Source organism: Rana temporaria, chromosome 1 (genome assembly GCF_905171775.1).
Source record: "Rana temporaria chromosome 1, aRanTem1.1, whole genome shotgun sequence".
Taxonomy (NCBI): Eukaryota; Metazoa; Chordata; class Amphibia; order Anura; family Ranidae; genus Rana; species Rana temporaria.
This window is the reverse complement of record NC_053489.1, coordinates 324,908,936-324,925,926: the sequence shown is the minus strand read 5'-3', so window position 1 is coordinate 324,925,926 and position 16,991 is coordinate 324,908,936. Positions and strand designations below refer to the sequence as shown.

Sequence of the window (16,991 nt, the reverse complement as noted above, 5' to 3'; positions counted from 1 at the left end):
CTCTTTGGTCTGCTTGAAACATGGATGATGATGTACTTTATTTTCTCAGTTGATGGGTCAATTTAGTTGGATTATGGATTACCACTGAGGGCTTCCTTTACCCTTTGCATATATCTGATCGTATGAGAGCCTTCTAGCCCTTCCCTCCCCCTGCATGGGAAAGAGACAACACACATTTTATAGTTCCAGTGAATACGATCATAATGAGTATTATGGGTTTAACCACTTGCTGCCCGCCATATAGCAGAATGACGGCGGCAAAGTGGTTGTGACGTCATATGACGTGATCAGGATGTCATAGCCGGCGCGCACCCATGGGGGCACACAGCGTGGCGATCAGAGGTGCTGTGTGTCAGTCTGACACACAGCACCTCCGATCGAGGTATGAAACCTTTGACAGCGGCTTCTTACCACGTGATCAGCTGTGACCAATCACAGCTGATCATCAGCCGAAAAAGTGACAGTAAACGGCTTTCCTCGGTTCACGCTGACAGGGGCTGCCTCCAACAGCTGCTCACCGGGACCTCCAGCTGGGGTTCTTGCATTTACAGTACATGTTGTTGGACCAAAACGCAGGTGTGAATGTGGCCTTAAAGCGGTTGTATAGTAAAAAAATTTACCTACAGGTAAGCCTATAATAAGGCTTACCTGTAGGTCAAAAGAATAACTCCTAAACCTGTATGGTTTAGGAGACATTCCCCTTGCAATGAGCCGCTGACTTCAGCGACGCATGCACACAAGGTATTCTCGGCTGAAAGCCCGGCAGACGCTGGACCTTGCCGGAAAGAAGTCTCCCGTGCGCATGCCGTAACGATATCACGGCTCCAGCCACTCACAGCGCTGGAGCCGCGATACCCGGAAGACACGCCGAGGCAACGTGTCAGCTCCCTCGGCATAGACCAGGTGAGATACTGACGCCTCATTCTAAGGTAAGTATTTCATAATGAGCTAGTATGCAGTGCATACTAGCTCATTATGCCTTTTGCTTTACAGGTTTATTAAAAAAAGTGTCAGTGGGTATACAACTGCTTTAAGCTATTTTTTATAAAGTTTTTTTTTCTATTTAACCTCCTTATTGACCACTGATTTTCCCTCATTAAACCTAAATAAAGTGTATGTAAACTCATTTGAACCACTTCATGCATATAAGCAGTGTAAAAGACTACTAAACTACTAAAACAATTGTCCATAGATTGCATCATTACAGTATGCTCTGTAGTGTAGCCATGTTATCTTACTCATGCTCATTCACACCCTACACTCTGATAGGTGGGCTGGGCTAAGTTTCACAATATGACAAACCCTGCAGACGTCACAGTAGGACATTTACTCCTTTGTTCTGGCCTATCAAACGACTGACTTCACAGGCAACACGTGCGGCTGAGCACACAGCATAGGATCACTCCACCCCTCCTAAACAATAACCCACCCAATTGGTGGGTAGTGGCTCTAAAGCCCAAACTTACCACAACATGTGATTGGTGGTAGTAGATGTAGGTTGGGTGCATACCACTGAAAGCAAATGAATGGACTTACACAATTGTGCATATTGTACAGTTCAGTAATATGAATACTGCACAATTACAGCTTTAGATGTGTAGCACCCTCTACTGTAGGTAGGTGCTAGCATAGGATTTTTGCTAGGGAAACTGTCAGTACAGGTAAATTGCTTATTTTGGGGGCAGGGACTGATTAGTGTAGCAGTGGGTGTGACCACCTTGCTCTAGTTCTGAGGCACCTCCCCTGCTTCCAGGGAGATTGTTCTGGAAGAGGGGCAGGGCCTAGGACTGGAGTGGCAGGCAGCTCAAGTCACATGCGAGGTCACATGCCACTGGAGAGAGTTGTCAGCTGGGAGAAGTGGAGAATGGAGTACTAGGCAGCAGCAGAAGGCCATCCCCATCTGGGGGGGGTCCGATCGCAGAGGAGCTCGGGAGAGCTGGGAGGGAGCTTCATCTTTACACGGTCATAGATGAGGAGTCCTGGAAAAGGAGGGCCTGGAGAAGCTGTCAGAACATATGTCCAGTTAAAGTTCTCCATTATGGACTCGGGGCAGGAAAAGCTTGGTGAGTGGAACACAGTGGATTTCTGGATGAGGCATGCCAGGGGAACTGGGTGCGAGGCCAGAGGAGAGACTGTGGGAAATGTGTCAAATCGATGCGGCCTGAGGGCACAGGATTTGTGGATTGGACTTGCAGATAACAGTAGTCTGCCAAGTTACATGTGCTACTAAATTACATGGCAGCCGGAAGAGGTACTGCAGACCTCTGGCCTAGTAACAGCACCCAATTACAGCCAGCAAGCCAGGATTATTCAGAGTGGTTCCCTTTTGTCATAATGAAGATGGGACGGGATCTAATAGTTTTACAGTGGATCTAGTGGTTTTACAGTGGAAGTCTGTGCAGGAGGAGAGAAGTCCTGAGAGTAACAGCCTGCAGGAGTTAATACAGAGGAGGAGGAGCAATAGGCTGCATGGTGATATGCAGGGGAAGAGACTGTAAATATTAGAAGTACATCAGTGGTAAACCAATTTACCATTGTTCACTAAATATGATGGCAAAGTAACATGTTCTACAGTATGGGCATCCCATATACCCCTTTTCCCAACCAAGTTATATCCCCCAATAAACAAAAACAAAACAACGCAAATGACTGTTCATTGTCTCTGAAGTGATAGATAGAGGTCTGGCAGGGGGGTGATATGTTGGATGTTAGTAACTAGCAACCACCCGCTACAGATGTTTATGTGGCAAAATGGAATTCAGACAGCATGAATTCTCTTCAGCTCTTTTGCCACTTATCAGTGTGGAATGATACTGCCTTATGTCCTCTTTCAGACACCCAAATTATGGGAGAATGCTGCAACTGTCTGATTTGGAAGCAGGAAATAAAAGTAGTACATTTGCAGATATTTTTCAGATATTAGATATGTAGATATTTGTCCAAATGGGGAAGGGTGTAAAAAAGCGATAGCAATGTCACCAAAACATGTGGCTTCCCAGCTTAGCCTGACTTAAACCTGGTCTGTGCTCAAATGGGCGACTGGGTGGATTAGGGCCTAATTATTGGTGGAAGAGTGGAAGAGTGGAAGATGTACTGTGATGTCAACACTGCTGAAGCTCTATGAGTCTGCAGACTGTTATCACCAAGAAGAAGGAAGTCCGAGTGACTGTCAGGATCAACCGGTAGTTTCTCCAAAAGGAAAGGAAAAACAATCTATTTAAAAAAAGGAAATGAAAGATTATAAAATGTATTCGTAAGGTTGTATTATTGTTGTTGTTGTAATATTTTTTTTTCTAACATTTATAACCACATTTACTTTCATGCCCTTCTTCCCATTTCTTCTGTTTTATTTTTTTGCTAATTGTACTTAAACTTTTTATGTCTCCCTTATATCTCTCAGTATGGGTTTCCTTTAACTAGAATAAAACAGAAGAAAAGTGAATACCCTGCGCTGCCAATAGTGCGATAATGGTAGCTGCTAACACAGCTTATTCAAAAAAGCAAAAGTGACAAAAAGATATATAAGTGTAGCGCTTATAGTGATATGTTAAATATCAAAATACCATAGTATATGTAATAAAAATTACACAGAAACAAATAAATGTAAAACGTAAATAAACGGTATGTACAACCCTTTAGGAAAAGAGAAGTGCCAATAAATGAATAATATAGTGTACTTGATATAATATCCAGTGAAAAACAAAGTCCGACAAAACATAGGGCCAGATCCACAAAAACCTGGCGTAACTTAAAAAATCCCATTTAAGTTACACTGCCTTAAAGTTTCTACCTAAGTGCCCGATCCACAAAGCACTTATCTAGAAATTTCAGGCTGTGTAACTAAAATTCCGCCGGCGCAAGGCGTTCCTATTCAAATGGGGCGAGTCCCATTTAAATGAGGCGCGCTCCCGCGCCGGCCGTACTGCGCATGCGCGAATTTACGTTACGCCGAGTTTTGAGGATCGCGACGGCTTAAAAAAGTTGCGTCAGGAAAAAAAAAAAAAAATGACAGCGTCGCTCGGCATGCATTCCTGAGGGAGAACTCCATGCCAATTTTCAAATAAAAAACCGGCATGGGTTCCCCCCCCAGGAGCATACCAGGCCCTTAGGTCTGGTATGGGTTGTAAGGAGACCCCCCTACGCCGAAAAATCGACGTAGGGGGTCCCCCTACAATCCATACCAGACCCGTATCCAAAGCACGCTACCCGGCCGGTCAGGAAGGGAGTGGGGACGAGCGAGCGCCCCCCCCCCCTCCTGAGCCGTGCCAGGCCGCATGCCCTCAACATGGGGGGGTTGGAGTGCTCTGGGGCAGGGGGGCGCACTGCGGGCCCCCCCACCCCAGAGCACCCTGTCCCCATGTTGATGAGGACAGGACCTCTTCCCGACAACCCTTGCCATTGGTTGTCGGGGTCTGCGGGCGGGGGCTTATCGGAATCTGGGAGTCCCCTCAAATAAGGGGGCCCCCAGATACCGGCCCCCCACCCTAAGTGAATGGATATGGGGTACATCGTACCCCTATCCATTCACCTGTAGGCAAAAAGTTAGTTAGTAAACACACAACACAAGGCTTTTTAAAATATTTTATTATTCTGCTCCGGATGCCCCCCCTGTCTTCGTTATTAGCTTAATTAGCAGGGGGGCTTCTTCTTCCACTCTCCGGGGGTCTTCCACTCTCCGGGGGTCTTCTCCGCTCTCCGGGGGGGGGGGCTTCTCCGGACTCCGGGGGGCTTCTTCCATCTTCTCCCCTCTTCCGCTGTTGACTCGGCGAACCCCGGTTCTTCTGCAGATGTCCGGTGCCTTCTTCTTCAGCGCTGGCTGCCTGCTATCTTCGTGTGTTAGCTCGATTTCAAACAGGCAGCCGGCGCGGTCTTCTGTGACGTCAGGGTCTTCTGTTCTTCTCCCCTCTTCCGATGTTGACTCGTCGCCTGTTGTCGCTGTAATGATGGAAGCGCGCCTTGCATCCCATTTATATAGGCATCACCGTCCCATCATGCTCCGGCAGGTACCCACGTGGTGGGTGCACGTGGGTAGGCACCCACCACGTGGGTACCTACCGGAGCATGATGGGACGGTGATGCCTATATAAATGGGATGCAAGGCGCGCTTCCATCATTACAGCGACAACAGGCGACGAGTCAACATCGGAAGAGGGGAGAAGAACAGAAGAGAAGACCCTGACGTCACAGAAGACCGCGCCGGCTGCCTGTTTGAAATCGAGCTAACACACAAACATAGCAGGCAGCCAGCGCTGAAGAAGAAGGCATCGGACATCTGCAGAAGAACCGGGGTTCGCCGAGTCAACAGCGGAAGAGGGGAGAAGATGGAAGAAGCCCCCCGGAGTCCGGAGAAGCCCCCCCGGAGAGCGGAGAAGACCCCCGGAGAGTGGAAGACCCCCGGAGAGCGGAAGAAGAAGCCCCCCCTGCTAATTGAGCTAATAACGAAGACATGGGGGCATCGGGAGCAGAATAATAAAATATTTTAAAAAGCCTTGTGTTGTGTGTTTACTAACTAACTTTTTGCCTACAGGTGAATGGATAGGGGTACGATGTACCCCATATCCATTCACTTAGGGTGGGGGGCCGGTATCTGGGGGCCCCCTTATTTGAGGGGACTCCCAGATTCCGATAAGCCCCCGCCCGCAGACCCCGACAACCAATGGCAAGGGTTGTCGGGAAGAGGTCCTGTCCTCATCAACATGGGGACAGGGTGCTCTGGGGTGGGGAGGCCCGTAGTGCGCCCCCCTGCCCCAGAGCACCCAACCCCCCCATGTTGAGGGCATGCGGCCTGTCACGGCTCAGGAGGGGGGGGGGCGCTCGCTCGTCCCCACTCCTTTCCTGACCGGCCGGGTAGCGTGCTTTGGATACGGGTCTGGTATGGATTGTAGGGGGACCCCCTACGTCGATTTTTCGGCGTAGGGGGGTCCCCTTACAACCCATACCAGACCTAAGGGCCTGGTATGCTCCTGGGGGGGAACCCATGCCGGTTTTGTCTTTACAAATTGCCGTGGAGTTCTCCCTCGGGAATGCATACCAAATGCCGTCGCTGGAATGGGCTTTTACATGGTGTGACTAGTTTACACTTTGTAACATCAGCCCTAGTTTTACACTTGCAAAATAACACTTACGGCGAAAAAACGAAGCTGGAAAGCTTTGTGGATCGCCTTAAGTGCTAATTTGCATACTAGCAACGGCATTTCGACTCGAAATGCCCCCAGCGGCGGATGTGGTACTGCATCCTAAGATTCGGCAGTGTAATTCAATTACACATGCCTGATCTTCTGCCTAACTTTGGAAAAAGCCTTTTGAGGATCGTTTCCAAAGTTAGACACAGACTGAACAGCAGTTAAGTCTGCGTATCTCTTTTGAGGATCTGGCCCATAGTGTTCAAAATAATTGATAATGTTGAAGTTCATATTTTCCACATGTCATTCAAGTGAGTGAATAAGATGAAAAGATGCGTGACTTCTAAAACGATATAATCCCACCACCGATAAAAGTGCAGGCTTACCGGAACTTATTGACCACTAGTGGCATATGCCAAGAGAGGTCAATCAAGGCTTATTATGACGGATGTCAGAAAACGATCCTTGGCCGGGAATTGTAGACCCAATTCGATGATGTATCCGTAGATGGAATAGGTCCCCAGGGACAGACTGGAAACTGTACTGGTGTAGGACTCCCAAAACCAATTGGTTCAGTGAAATAATGGTGCATAAGAGGGAGAAAAGAGAGGTGGCCACATAGCGTAACTCCGTATGATAAAAAATTGCGTGTTTATTCACAGCTGACAAACTTACATTTGGCTGATGTAAAGATTTCTTGCATGCAAAAATGGGGCGACAGTGGAGTCCTCCCGACGCGTTTCGTGGTCAAAAGCACATCGTCTGGGGCCTCAGACGATGTGCTTTTGACCACGAAACGCGTCGGGAGGACTCCACTGTCGCCCCATTTTTGCATGCAAGAAATCTTTACATCAGCCAAATGTAAGTTTGTCAGCTGTGAATAAACACGCAATTTTTTATCATACGGAGTTACGCTATGTGGCCACCTCTCTTTTCTCCCTCTTATGCACCATTATTTCACTGAACCAATTGGTTTTGGGAGTCCTACACCAGTACAGTTTCCAGTCTGTCCCTGGGGACCTATTCCATCTACGGATACATTGATGAGGAAGAACCAGGGTTATCCATACTGCCGGATGATTTCAAAAACTATGGGTGAAACAAATGCATCTAGACACAGAATGATTTCACATCCTCACCTCTCCATCGTCCAAGGGCCAACAGGAAGAACAAACCCTGCTGGTTCTTTTATTTAAAACACAGAGAATATCACAACATACGTACACGCCCATCAATCCCTCCCCATCACCCTTGTGAGTCTTTTATTGGTCAATTCATATAGAAGGGTGGTTTCTCCTCACAAGTTCATTTCATGTTCTTCCAAAAGTCAGACAGGCTCCTTCTGGGGTCTGTAAAAGTCAGGATGTGGGGGATGGGCAAAGTCAGTTTCCTATAGAGAATCCACAATTGCTTATCCAAAGTGAAATTTCCAGGAATGCAGGGGGGAGGGAAATGGATTAGCTTCCTTTGAAAAGTCCTCTGCTTCTTAATTTGGAAAACAGTTCTGCTTTTCACAAAACATCAAATCCCTTTAAAACAATCTCTGATAGAACTTATCAAGGAAAATAAGCAATATACTAAAGAAATATTAACCGAAATACACTTTAATATTTCTAATCATAACATAAAATTTTCATTTTAGTTTCACGTCTATCACAGCCCCCCCTTGAAATGAATATTTTATCAGTTTATTCTCTTTGTTATTTCTTAACAGACAAGGACGGTAATGGAGGACACGGTCCATATAACAAAACATTATCATAACCAATATAAACAGAATTGCTATACCTATTTGAGTACAAATGTGTTATCACCCAAAATATTGTCCGCAGGTGACATTCTAAATGCCCCCCCTTGTTCACCTAATATCCTGTATAAGGCCATAATTTTATACAAAGTCATTTGTGAAGTGGCCTCTAGGTGTTCAGTAATATACTGGAATGCATCCTTGTTTATAGTTAACAAACCTCTATTGACCATAGCAACCAGAATTTATCCAATCTACATTTACATTACTAAGTTAAATTTCATAAAAGCATCCGTTCCCACCAAATTACTATATTTCCCTTCATTAGCATTTTAATTTTATATTGGGCTCTGTCCTAAATATTTTATTTCCTAAAGAAACTTTATTACATTACACTAGTTTTCAGGACTGATCATGCAGCATGAATATTCTTGTCGCATGTCTGTTTAAACAAACATAGCAGCCTTCAGCATAAACGAACATACAGAAGTTTCATTGTTCCCCTACATGGATCCAAATATAAGAGATCAATTATTCTTCCATTAATACATTCGTCAATCTGAAGCCTAGAAAGTGACATTTTAATCCATAAATCATCATCATCTGCATCATCTATCCATGTATTTTATTTTTAAACTATTTTAACTGACTTTAATTAAGCTATGCAGATTAACACCATTATCATTCTCTTTAAAATGACACCCTCAAAGTAAGGTATTCTTCAAACCAAATGGTGCAAAAAACCCACAGTTTAGTAACATATGAGAGAAAGAAAGAATGAGAGAGAAAGAAAGAAAGAAAGAAAGAGCAAAAGAAAGAGAGAGAGAGAAAAAGAAAGAAAGGAAAAGAAAGAGAAAAATAATACTTTATTAATAAGGGCTTTCTTTCAGATCTTCTAATGATTGTGTACAAATTACCTTTTATTATTAAAGAAAGATTTACCCTCATAATACGCTTCCATAGTTTACTTAACATAAACTCTGATATTTATTTATTTTTCCCTTCAAACTAGGCAAAGTTGAGGATGTTTACACTGGGAGTCGGATTTCAAGCTAGCACTCACTCCTGTAAACCACCACAGCCTGTAACCTGATCTGCTGTTAATGACCTCTAAGGGAAAACATCTGTCCCCCCCCATGCTTGGAGCAGATTGTACAAGTTTTAGACCATATACAATCCAATCGAATTGCATCGTTTTTCTCATTTTTAACTCTTTTTCAAAAATTTTAAAACATATTTGGTTTGTACATCTGCCAAAAATCATGTACACCACATTATAACATGACATTCCTTAACTTCCAATAGCGACAAAAGATCGCTTAGAGGACAAATCTCATGAAATCCACTGACCAGTCCCTGCGCATGAACCGACCATTGTTTTCTACTGATAAAGTCACTCATAATTACTCACAATCTATATTTTATCAGAAATGTCATTTTATAATAACTTTTAACACTTGTTTATTTTTTAATTTTATTTTTACAATTTTTATAATAATATTTTTTATAAAGTTTTTTAGATTGAACATAACTTTCATATTTTAATATTTTTCTCTGGGGAACCTTATAATAAACCAAACCCAAGTTTAGAATCTGTTGTAAACATTGCTCAAACCTCAACTTATTAATTCTTACAACCAGATCTGTAGGATTTCAGTTAAACATAAAATACCATGTTGTTTACCATTTACTGAATTGTATACAATTCTTCACACAATCTCAATCAACAATTTTCCCATTAAACCTTTGTTCTAATCCCATGTTTATGCTTTGACATGTCATAATACATCTTCAGTTGTTGGGGATAACATATTCATAAACATTTACAGGCAGAAGTAAACTTAATTATCTCATTAAAGAACTTCTTTACACTCTGACATTATTTAACTAATTACCCCATGTAACCGGGACCCCCCCTTTGAGATATTCCAACCCACAAACCCCAGTGGTCACAATCCCATGTATTTGAAAAAAGATATATAATTTCATTCAGATTTGGGCGGCACAATCCATAATATCACTCATCTTCCAGAGAATATTTTCGAAGGAACCTCTTAATCATCACCCAGGGGATATTGGTAATTATCGGTACCTACATCAGGAATGCGAGAAAAAACTCGTACACGAATATTAGTTACCTATTTTCAAAAGCGGTCACATAATCATAGCTCATAACAATCTAATCTAGAGACTGTCTCAAACAAGATTTCAGAAAGGGATAATGTATTGAATGCTCCCCCCTTGGGGCCACTTACCCACTTAACCCTGAGGATGGCATGGCACAGCATGTGGAATAAAACCATTTAAATGTACTATGTAAAATGTTCTACTGTTCCAATGTGATACCCAGAATCTCCTCATCCCTCATTTGTGACTTGTGAACACAGCTTCTGTAGTCATGAACGCCAGGATTTACACACTCTCTCTACCGCTTTTGGGCACCCCATGAGGTCAAGGCATTGAGGTCTGGGCACACGTGACAGCATATGAGCGGATTCTACCTTCAGGTAGGTCTGCCACTCCCATCTACATCATTCTCCTCCCTTACGTGTCTGTCCAGCGAAGTGGCATTGTAGTTACCCCCCCCTGGACAGACTAAGGAGAGAATGAAGAAGAAGGCCCGTGGGCCGGAGGGCACAGAATCCAGTAAGGGCAGCGGGCAGGAGGCGACACCATATGCGTTCAGAACGAGGCAAAGCCTTCAGCAGGAAAGAGCATCCGGGCAGGCCCATGCTTCCTCCAGCGGGGCATACAGTTGGGCAGAACGTGAGGGGAAAGAAGGGGCACGGCCTCAAGCAGTCGGGCGGAGCCCATGCTTCCAGCAGGCATCGTGGGCAGAACATGAGGGAAACGAAAAGACAATAACAGGCCCTGGGTATCACATTATAAATTTCAAAACTGGCAAAAAGCCCTCTATGTATCAAGTCAAAATACAGTGCATGGCATCGTCAGTGTAAGTGTAAGTGGGCAACCCAGATGGGACAGGTCCCCACAGAACACGCATTCAATCTATCCGATTAAAAGGATAAAAAAAAAAACGGGACGAAATAATTCACCTAAATTAATTCTCTGTAGAAGATTTTAACTGTAAAATAAAGACTTAACAATTGCTTATTATGTGCATCAAATGTCTGTTCCATATTTTTTAAACCTCAGGAGAAATATCCCATTATTTACTGATTACCGTTTATTAATTGCGACAAAGCAACTGAAATCGTAGACTCTAACGGACATAGACAGTGCAATATCCCAAGGCAACCTTTTGTTAAAAAAAACTCTGTGTTACAAAAAAAACTGTCTCCTAGGTTGTCGTCCCTGGGGGGGGGGGGAAGAGGGGGGCTATCCTCCAACTTGCAAATGTGGCAGAGCTCAGGGCGGGCAGGATACGGGGGGTCTGGACCTCCCACATTCCTCACACACCCAGTTCTATCCCCCCACCAGGGAGGGGGCAGGAGTATATATTATATCAGGGAGGCATCCCAGAAATATATTAAAAAAAAAAAAAAACAGCAAAAATAACAATAAGCCCCATTGTACACATAGATTCGGATATAAAAATAGTCTGCGTTATCCCAAAAACCTCAAAGTTCTGTGAATCAAAAAGATACATCTGCAGCTGCTGAGAACACCAGACCCATGTGTTTTAAAAAAAAAAACTATTTAACTATGTTTTTCTGAAATCAATAAAGGCAAGTTACCGTTATCTATCAAAGAAACAGAAACACAAAAAAAAACACATAGCCAGCTTACGCTGCAAAAGGGGGGGGGGGGAGAGGGTAGGGGCCATCACTGCCTGCGTTACTCCAGCAGAGAAATCTGAAACTCCAAAAAAAAAAAGTCTGCTGATAGAACTCCACACAGCCTGGAGAGGGGGGGGGGAGAGAGGAATGGAAATGAAAAAGAAAAAAATTGGCTGCAGCACGTGCTTGTCTGCCATTTATAGTGGGCTGCTAACAGCCCTCAGAACAAGAATGCATGCAAAAAAATAAATAAATAAATAAATAAAACGCACGGACAACACAGAACAACACAAAACACACAAAATACACGGCTCTTTCAGCCCCTAATTCTTAACCCCTAACCCCAAAAATGTAACCCCAATTTAGCTTAATCCCATAAAGTTTAACCACTAACCCCAAAAATGTAAAACCCTCAGTGCCCCCCCAAAAGAAGGCAAAACGAACCCCAATCTTCTAATTTCGACTAGAGAGATTTGGTACACATATGGCACAAGCCATATGCATAGCAAACCCATAAAGATCCAACTTCCTTAGTGGCTATCTTTATTCCGTTTTGACTAAAGAGATTTGGTATACATATGGCACAAGCCATATGTATAGCAAACCCATAAAGATCCAACTTCCTTAGTGGCTATCTTTATTCCGTTTCGACTACCCAAGCCACCACAAAAACTCAGTCCGCTCGACTTAGCGACTATCGAACCCCCAAATCCTCTTCTTTCAGACCAGACATATTGACATGTGCATACTACCTCACTAAACCAAACACCAGTAAATCACTGATGCTTATAATAGGAAGGAGCCCGGGACAGACATGCACACATAAACATCTCCACCCCAAGACACGCTTACCATGCGTCACCGGCTCAGGACCCCTGAAAGAAAAATACTGTCCGCCACCGCCTACAGACATAGACCCCTGAAACAGTCACATTCAAACTAACACAACACTTAAACATAAAAACACAGGTATCAACCGGCAGACGGGACAAAGGGTTACAAGCGTTGCTCAAGAAATCTCGTCTTTGATTGGGTGAGGCGCAGCACGACCAAAAGAATGAAGTGCGTCTGCACGGAAGTAGACCGCTGCAAAAAAAAACGCAGCCATGGAGGTGATCAGTCACCATCCGTACAGACGTACCCCACCACATCCCGGGGTGCTGCATCTTCCCAATAGAGCAAAACAAACGTTGGGCGGCCAACTGATGAGGAAGAACCAGGGTTATCCATACTGCCGGATGATTTCAAAAACTATGGGTGAAACAAATGCATCTAGACACAGAATGATTTCACATCCTCACCTCTCCATCGTCCAAGGGCCAACAGGAAGAACAAACCCTGCTGGTTCTTTTATTTAAAACACAGAGAATATCACAACATACGTACACGCCCATCAATCCCTCCCCATCACCCTTGTGAGTCTTTTATTGGTCAATTCATATAGAAGGGTGGTTTCTCCTCACAAGTTCATTTCATGTTCTTCCAAAAGTCAGACAGGCTCCTTCTGGGGTCTGTAAAAGTCAGGATGTGGGGGATGGGCAAAGTCAGTTTCCTATAGAGAATCCACAATTGCTTATCCAAAGTGAAATTTCCAGGAATGCAGGGGGGAGGGAAATGGATTAGCTTCCTTTGAAAAGTCCTCTGCTTCTTAATTTGGAAAACAGTTCTGCTTTTCACAAAACATCAAATCCCTTTAAAACAATCTCTGATAGAACTTATCAAGGAAAATAAGCAATATACTAAAGAAATATTAACCGAAATACACTTTAATATTTCTAATCATAACATAAAATTTTCATTTTAGTTTCACGTCTATCACAGCATCATCCAATTGGGTCTACAATTCCCGGCCAAGGATCGTTTTCTGACATCCGTCATAATAAGCCTTGATTGACCTCTCTTGGCATATGCCACTAGTGGTCAATAAGTTCCGGTAAGCCTGCACTTTTATCGGTGGTGGGATTATATCGTTTTAGAAGTCACGCATTTTTTCATCTTATTCACTCACTTGAATGACATGTGGAAAATATGAACTTCAACATTATCAATTATTTTGAACACTAAGTTTTGTCGGACTTTGTTTTTCACTGGATATTATATCAAGTACACTATATTATTCATTTGTTGGCACTTCTCTTTTCCTAAAGGGTTGTACATACCGTTTATTTACGTTTTACATTTATTTGTTTCTGTGTAATTTTTATTACATATACTATGGTATTTTGATATTTAACATATCACTATAAGCGCTACACTTATATATCTTTTTAACTAGAATAAAACAGAAAACAATATAAATCAATGTAAGATGGCAGCATGCATTGGCAGGTGTCATGATAAGAGAACCACATTTTTTGTATTGCTAAAGGAACATTGATCAGTCATGGGAAATAATGGAATACGTAGGATCTAAACTGGTCCTCTAATTTGGTTGTGCATGAACCTCTGAACTCTACAACAGCAGGTGCATTAAATGTACAGTTACTTTGAATTTATTTAACTTACTTCTGTTTTCCATAAGGGCAAAGGAGACATGACAACTTACTGGCTCGAGGGTAAGACTGGAGCATCGACAAAGAATATCAACCCAAACGCCTCTGGAGTTTTTAAGGAAGTTGAAAGAGAGGCCTATGATCTGATACCAGGAGTACTATCCACTGAAGCACTGTCAACTTCATTCTGAATGGTGTTATCGTGCTCTCTTTTAAATTAGTATAAACTCTATGTGAGTCCTATTATGGATGAGTAAGCTGGTGTATCTGATCTGATCTGCAGGAAATCACAATGGCTCAGAGACTAGCACGGTACTGGATGACATTCTTTATAGCAGCTAAAAACTTGATGGCTTAAAGGTACTGTCAAGGAGAGGAGAAGGTGCAATAATCAAGAGTATACGCTTTTGGACTTGTTCTGGCTGAACAACAGAAGTGCATTATTTGGTGGGTTATGTTTGTCAAGTCCCATGTTAGTATGGTTGAGAAGGCTCATCACGTGGGGGGTCTTAAATGTTTCTTTCTCACTATTACTTCTGTAGCAAATGTGACACTATTACATACTGTTGACTATTACTTGAATGTTAAGGATTAAAAGGTCAGTCTATCCAAAACTATTATAGCTCCCTTTATCTCTCATGGCTTCCAGTGGCTGGACTTGCTGCACCTAAGTCTGTTATTAAAAAAGGGCCTCACCGATTAGCATTTTTTTCTTTGCAGAGAATGCAACAGGAAGAATTCATGGCAGCAATGGGACAGATCTGGCAATTCCAATTGTATAAAACATTGCTGGATTATTTAAGAGATAAAAGATGTTCATCTGAAAAATGACCATTTTGGTTTCCCATCTGGTGTCACATTTATGTAATAACAAGCCAAGCATATACATTAAAAGGCATGGTCTGACACAGAAGTATGTCAGTGCTTCCATAACCGGCTCAGTCCATAGTTCTCTGCATGATTTCATGCACATGCTTTTGCATGCCTTCTCACCAACAGCCTTACAAAGTCCACAACCTAGTGAAATGGTGAGGCCACAAGACTGCTTATTTTTGTAGGTTTTGGGCACTAAAATGCCTTTAAAGCCTTTTGGACTAGAAACTCATCCGACCTAAAGTCACGCTGATGCCTGTTTCACAGAGACCACTCATCTTCCAGGATGCAACAACTTTCCTTGCGTGCTGATGCAACTGGATAGAATATAGAATAACTGAAAATAATTGCAGCTACAAAGAGGACAGAGAAATTGTAGTGAAGAGTCTTCAGTAATTACATTTGGAAGTTTTAAAATTGCCAAGCTAGGGCTGGAGATGTGGACTTCAGGGTGTGCTAAAAAAAACAAACCTCTGTGATAGGCATCTTCTTTGTCAAATTGGAGGAAGGCCTCCTGGATCCCCCAGGACACAGGACCTCTAGAAATAAGCCCTCTATACAGCGCCGACCCTGTTTTGAGGCTGCCTGAAAGGAAGCCATCAGAAGACCAACAAATGTTAAAAAGATAAACTTCCCGGGACAGAAAGGCACTGAAGAAATGAATTGAGGCAGAGATTTTTTTTACCAATTTTTTGCTCTAAAATGATAGGCAAAGAATGTCTCATAGTTAATATTTAGTGCCACTTGGAAGGATGAAAATTAAAAAACACATGGTATTATCTGCAATAAACTCTACCTTATGTGCAGTTTTAATATTGAAACAATTTTTTTTAAATACAGTATATTGCATGTTGCACATGATGACTAGATTGGTCTTCTATGATTAAAAGAACCACTGCTTCCAGTAGGAAAAAACATATCTGTATGTATTTGTAGCCTCTGCATTGCTTAGGCCAGGGGTCTCCAAACTGTGGCCCTTTGTTAGCCTTTATCCAGCCCTTGGGCACTATTCGTTCCACTGATATGAGGCACTATTCCTCCCACTGACACCAACAAGGGGCACTGTCTCTTTCACTTATACCAATGGTGGGATACTATTCCTCCTACTGATAGGGGCACTACTCCTCCTCCACCAACCATGAGGACAGATTTATTCTGACTGATGCTGGGCCCAGGACATTTTCTGCACCCACCGTCCCTCCTAAATTCTGAAGGACAAGAAACTGGCCCTTTGTTTGAAAAGTTTGGAGACCCCTGGCTTAGGCATTACCCACTAGAGTCCAAGTAGTGGTCTCTTCTTTTAAGCTTCGTTACTACTGCTAATTATGTAATCATACTCAAAAGTACTGGGTATTTCATGGGTAGGTATGCAGCAAATTAAGGTAGTGTGTGGGCAAAGAAAATTATAGGCTTTGTATATTCTGTACAGTAAATTAAACCTATTTTCCAATATGGATAAAGTACAGGTTAATTTTAAATTACAGATTTCGCTTTGTGAGCGAACAGCCTTGATAAATTTAAAGAGGAGGTCCGGGAAAAAAAAATGAAAAGTCAGAAGCTACACATATTGCAGCTGCTGGCTTTTAATAAATAGACACTTACCTGTCCTGGATTCCAGCGATGTCGGCAGTAGGGTTCCCGGCGTGAAGCAGAAAGGCTACACTGCCGCCGCTATTGCGGGGAACCCTACTGCACATACACAAGGTCCCGCTCCTCTCTCCTATTAGCCCGGCGGCCAGGGGAGGAGGGAGCCCGGCGGTGACGTCACTGCCGCGTCACAGCTGTGGCCGGACTCCCGGAAGTGGGAAAGGATACCTGTCAAAGACAGGTATCTTGTCCCCCCTCCCCCCCCGAAAGGTGCCAATTGTGGCACCGGAGGGGGGGAGGAATCCAATGAGCAGAAGTTCCACTTGTGAGCAAGAATGGATATCACTTGTCCTTTTGCACTTGAAGTGATTGTAAAGGCAGAAGGTTTTTTATCTTAATGCAGTCTATGCAACATTTCAGTCCAGCGGAG

General features: G+C 43.3%; 1 protein-coding gene across 1 annotated transcript in view; it reads left to right on the top strand.

Annotated features, from left to right (window-relative positions):
• The window catches only part of LOC120945882 (atrial natriuretic peptide receptor 1-like), an 86,084-nt gene extending 71,369 nt beyond the window's left edge, over positions 1-14,715 (top strand). The window contains exon 8 of the mRNA XM_040360431.1: positions 14,131-14,715. Coding sequence (XP_040216365.1) covers positions 14,131-14,292 — 162 coding nt within the window. The 3' untranslated portion in view covers positions 14,293-14,715. The remainder of the gene's footprint in view (positions 1-14,130) is intronic.
• Positions 14,716-16,991: the final 2,276 nt, after the last annotated feature.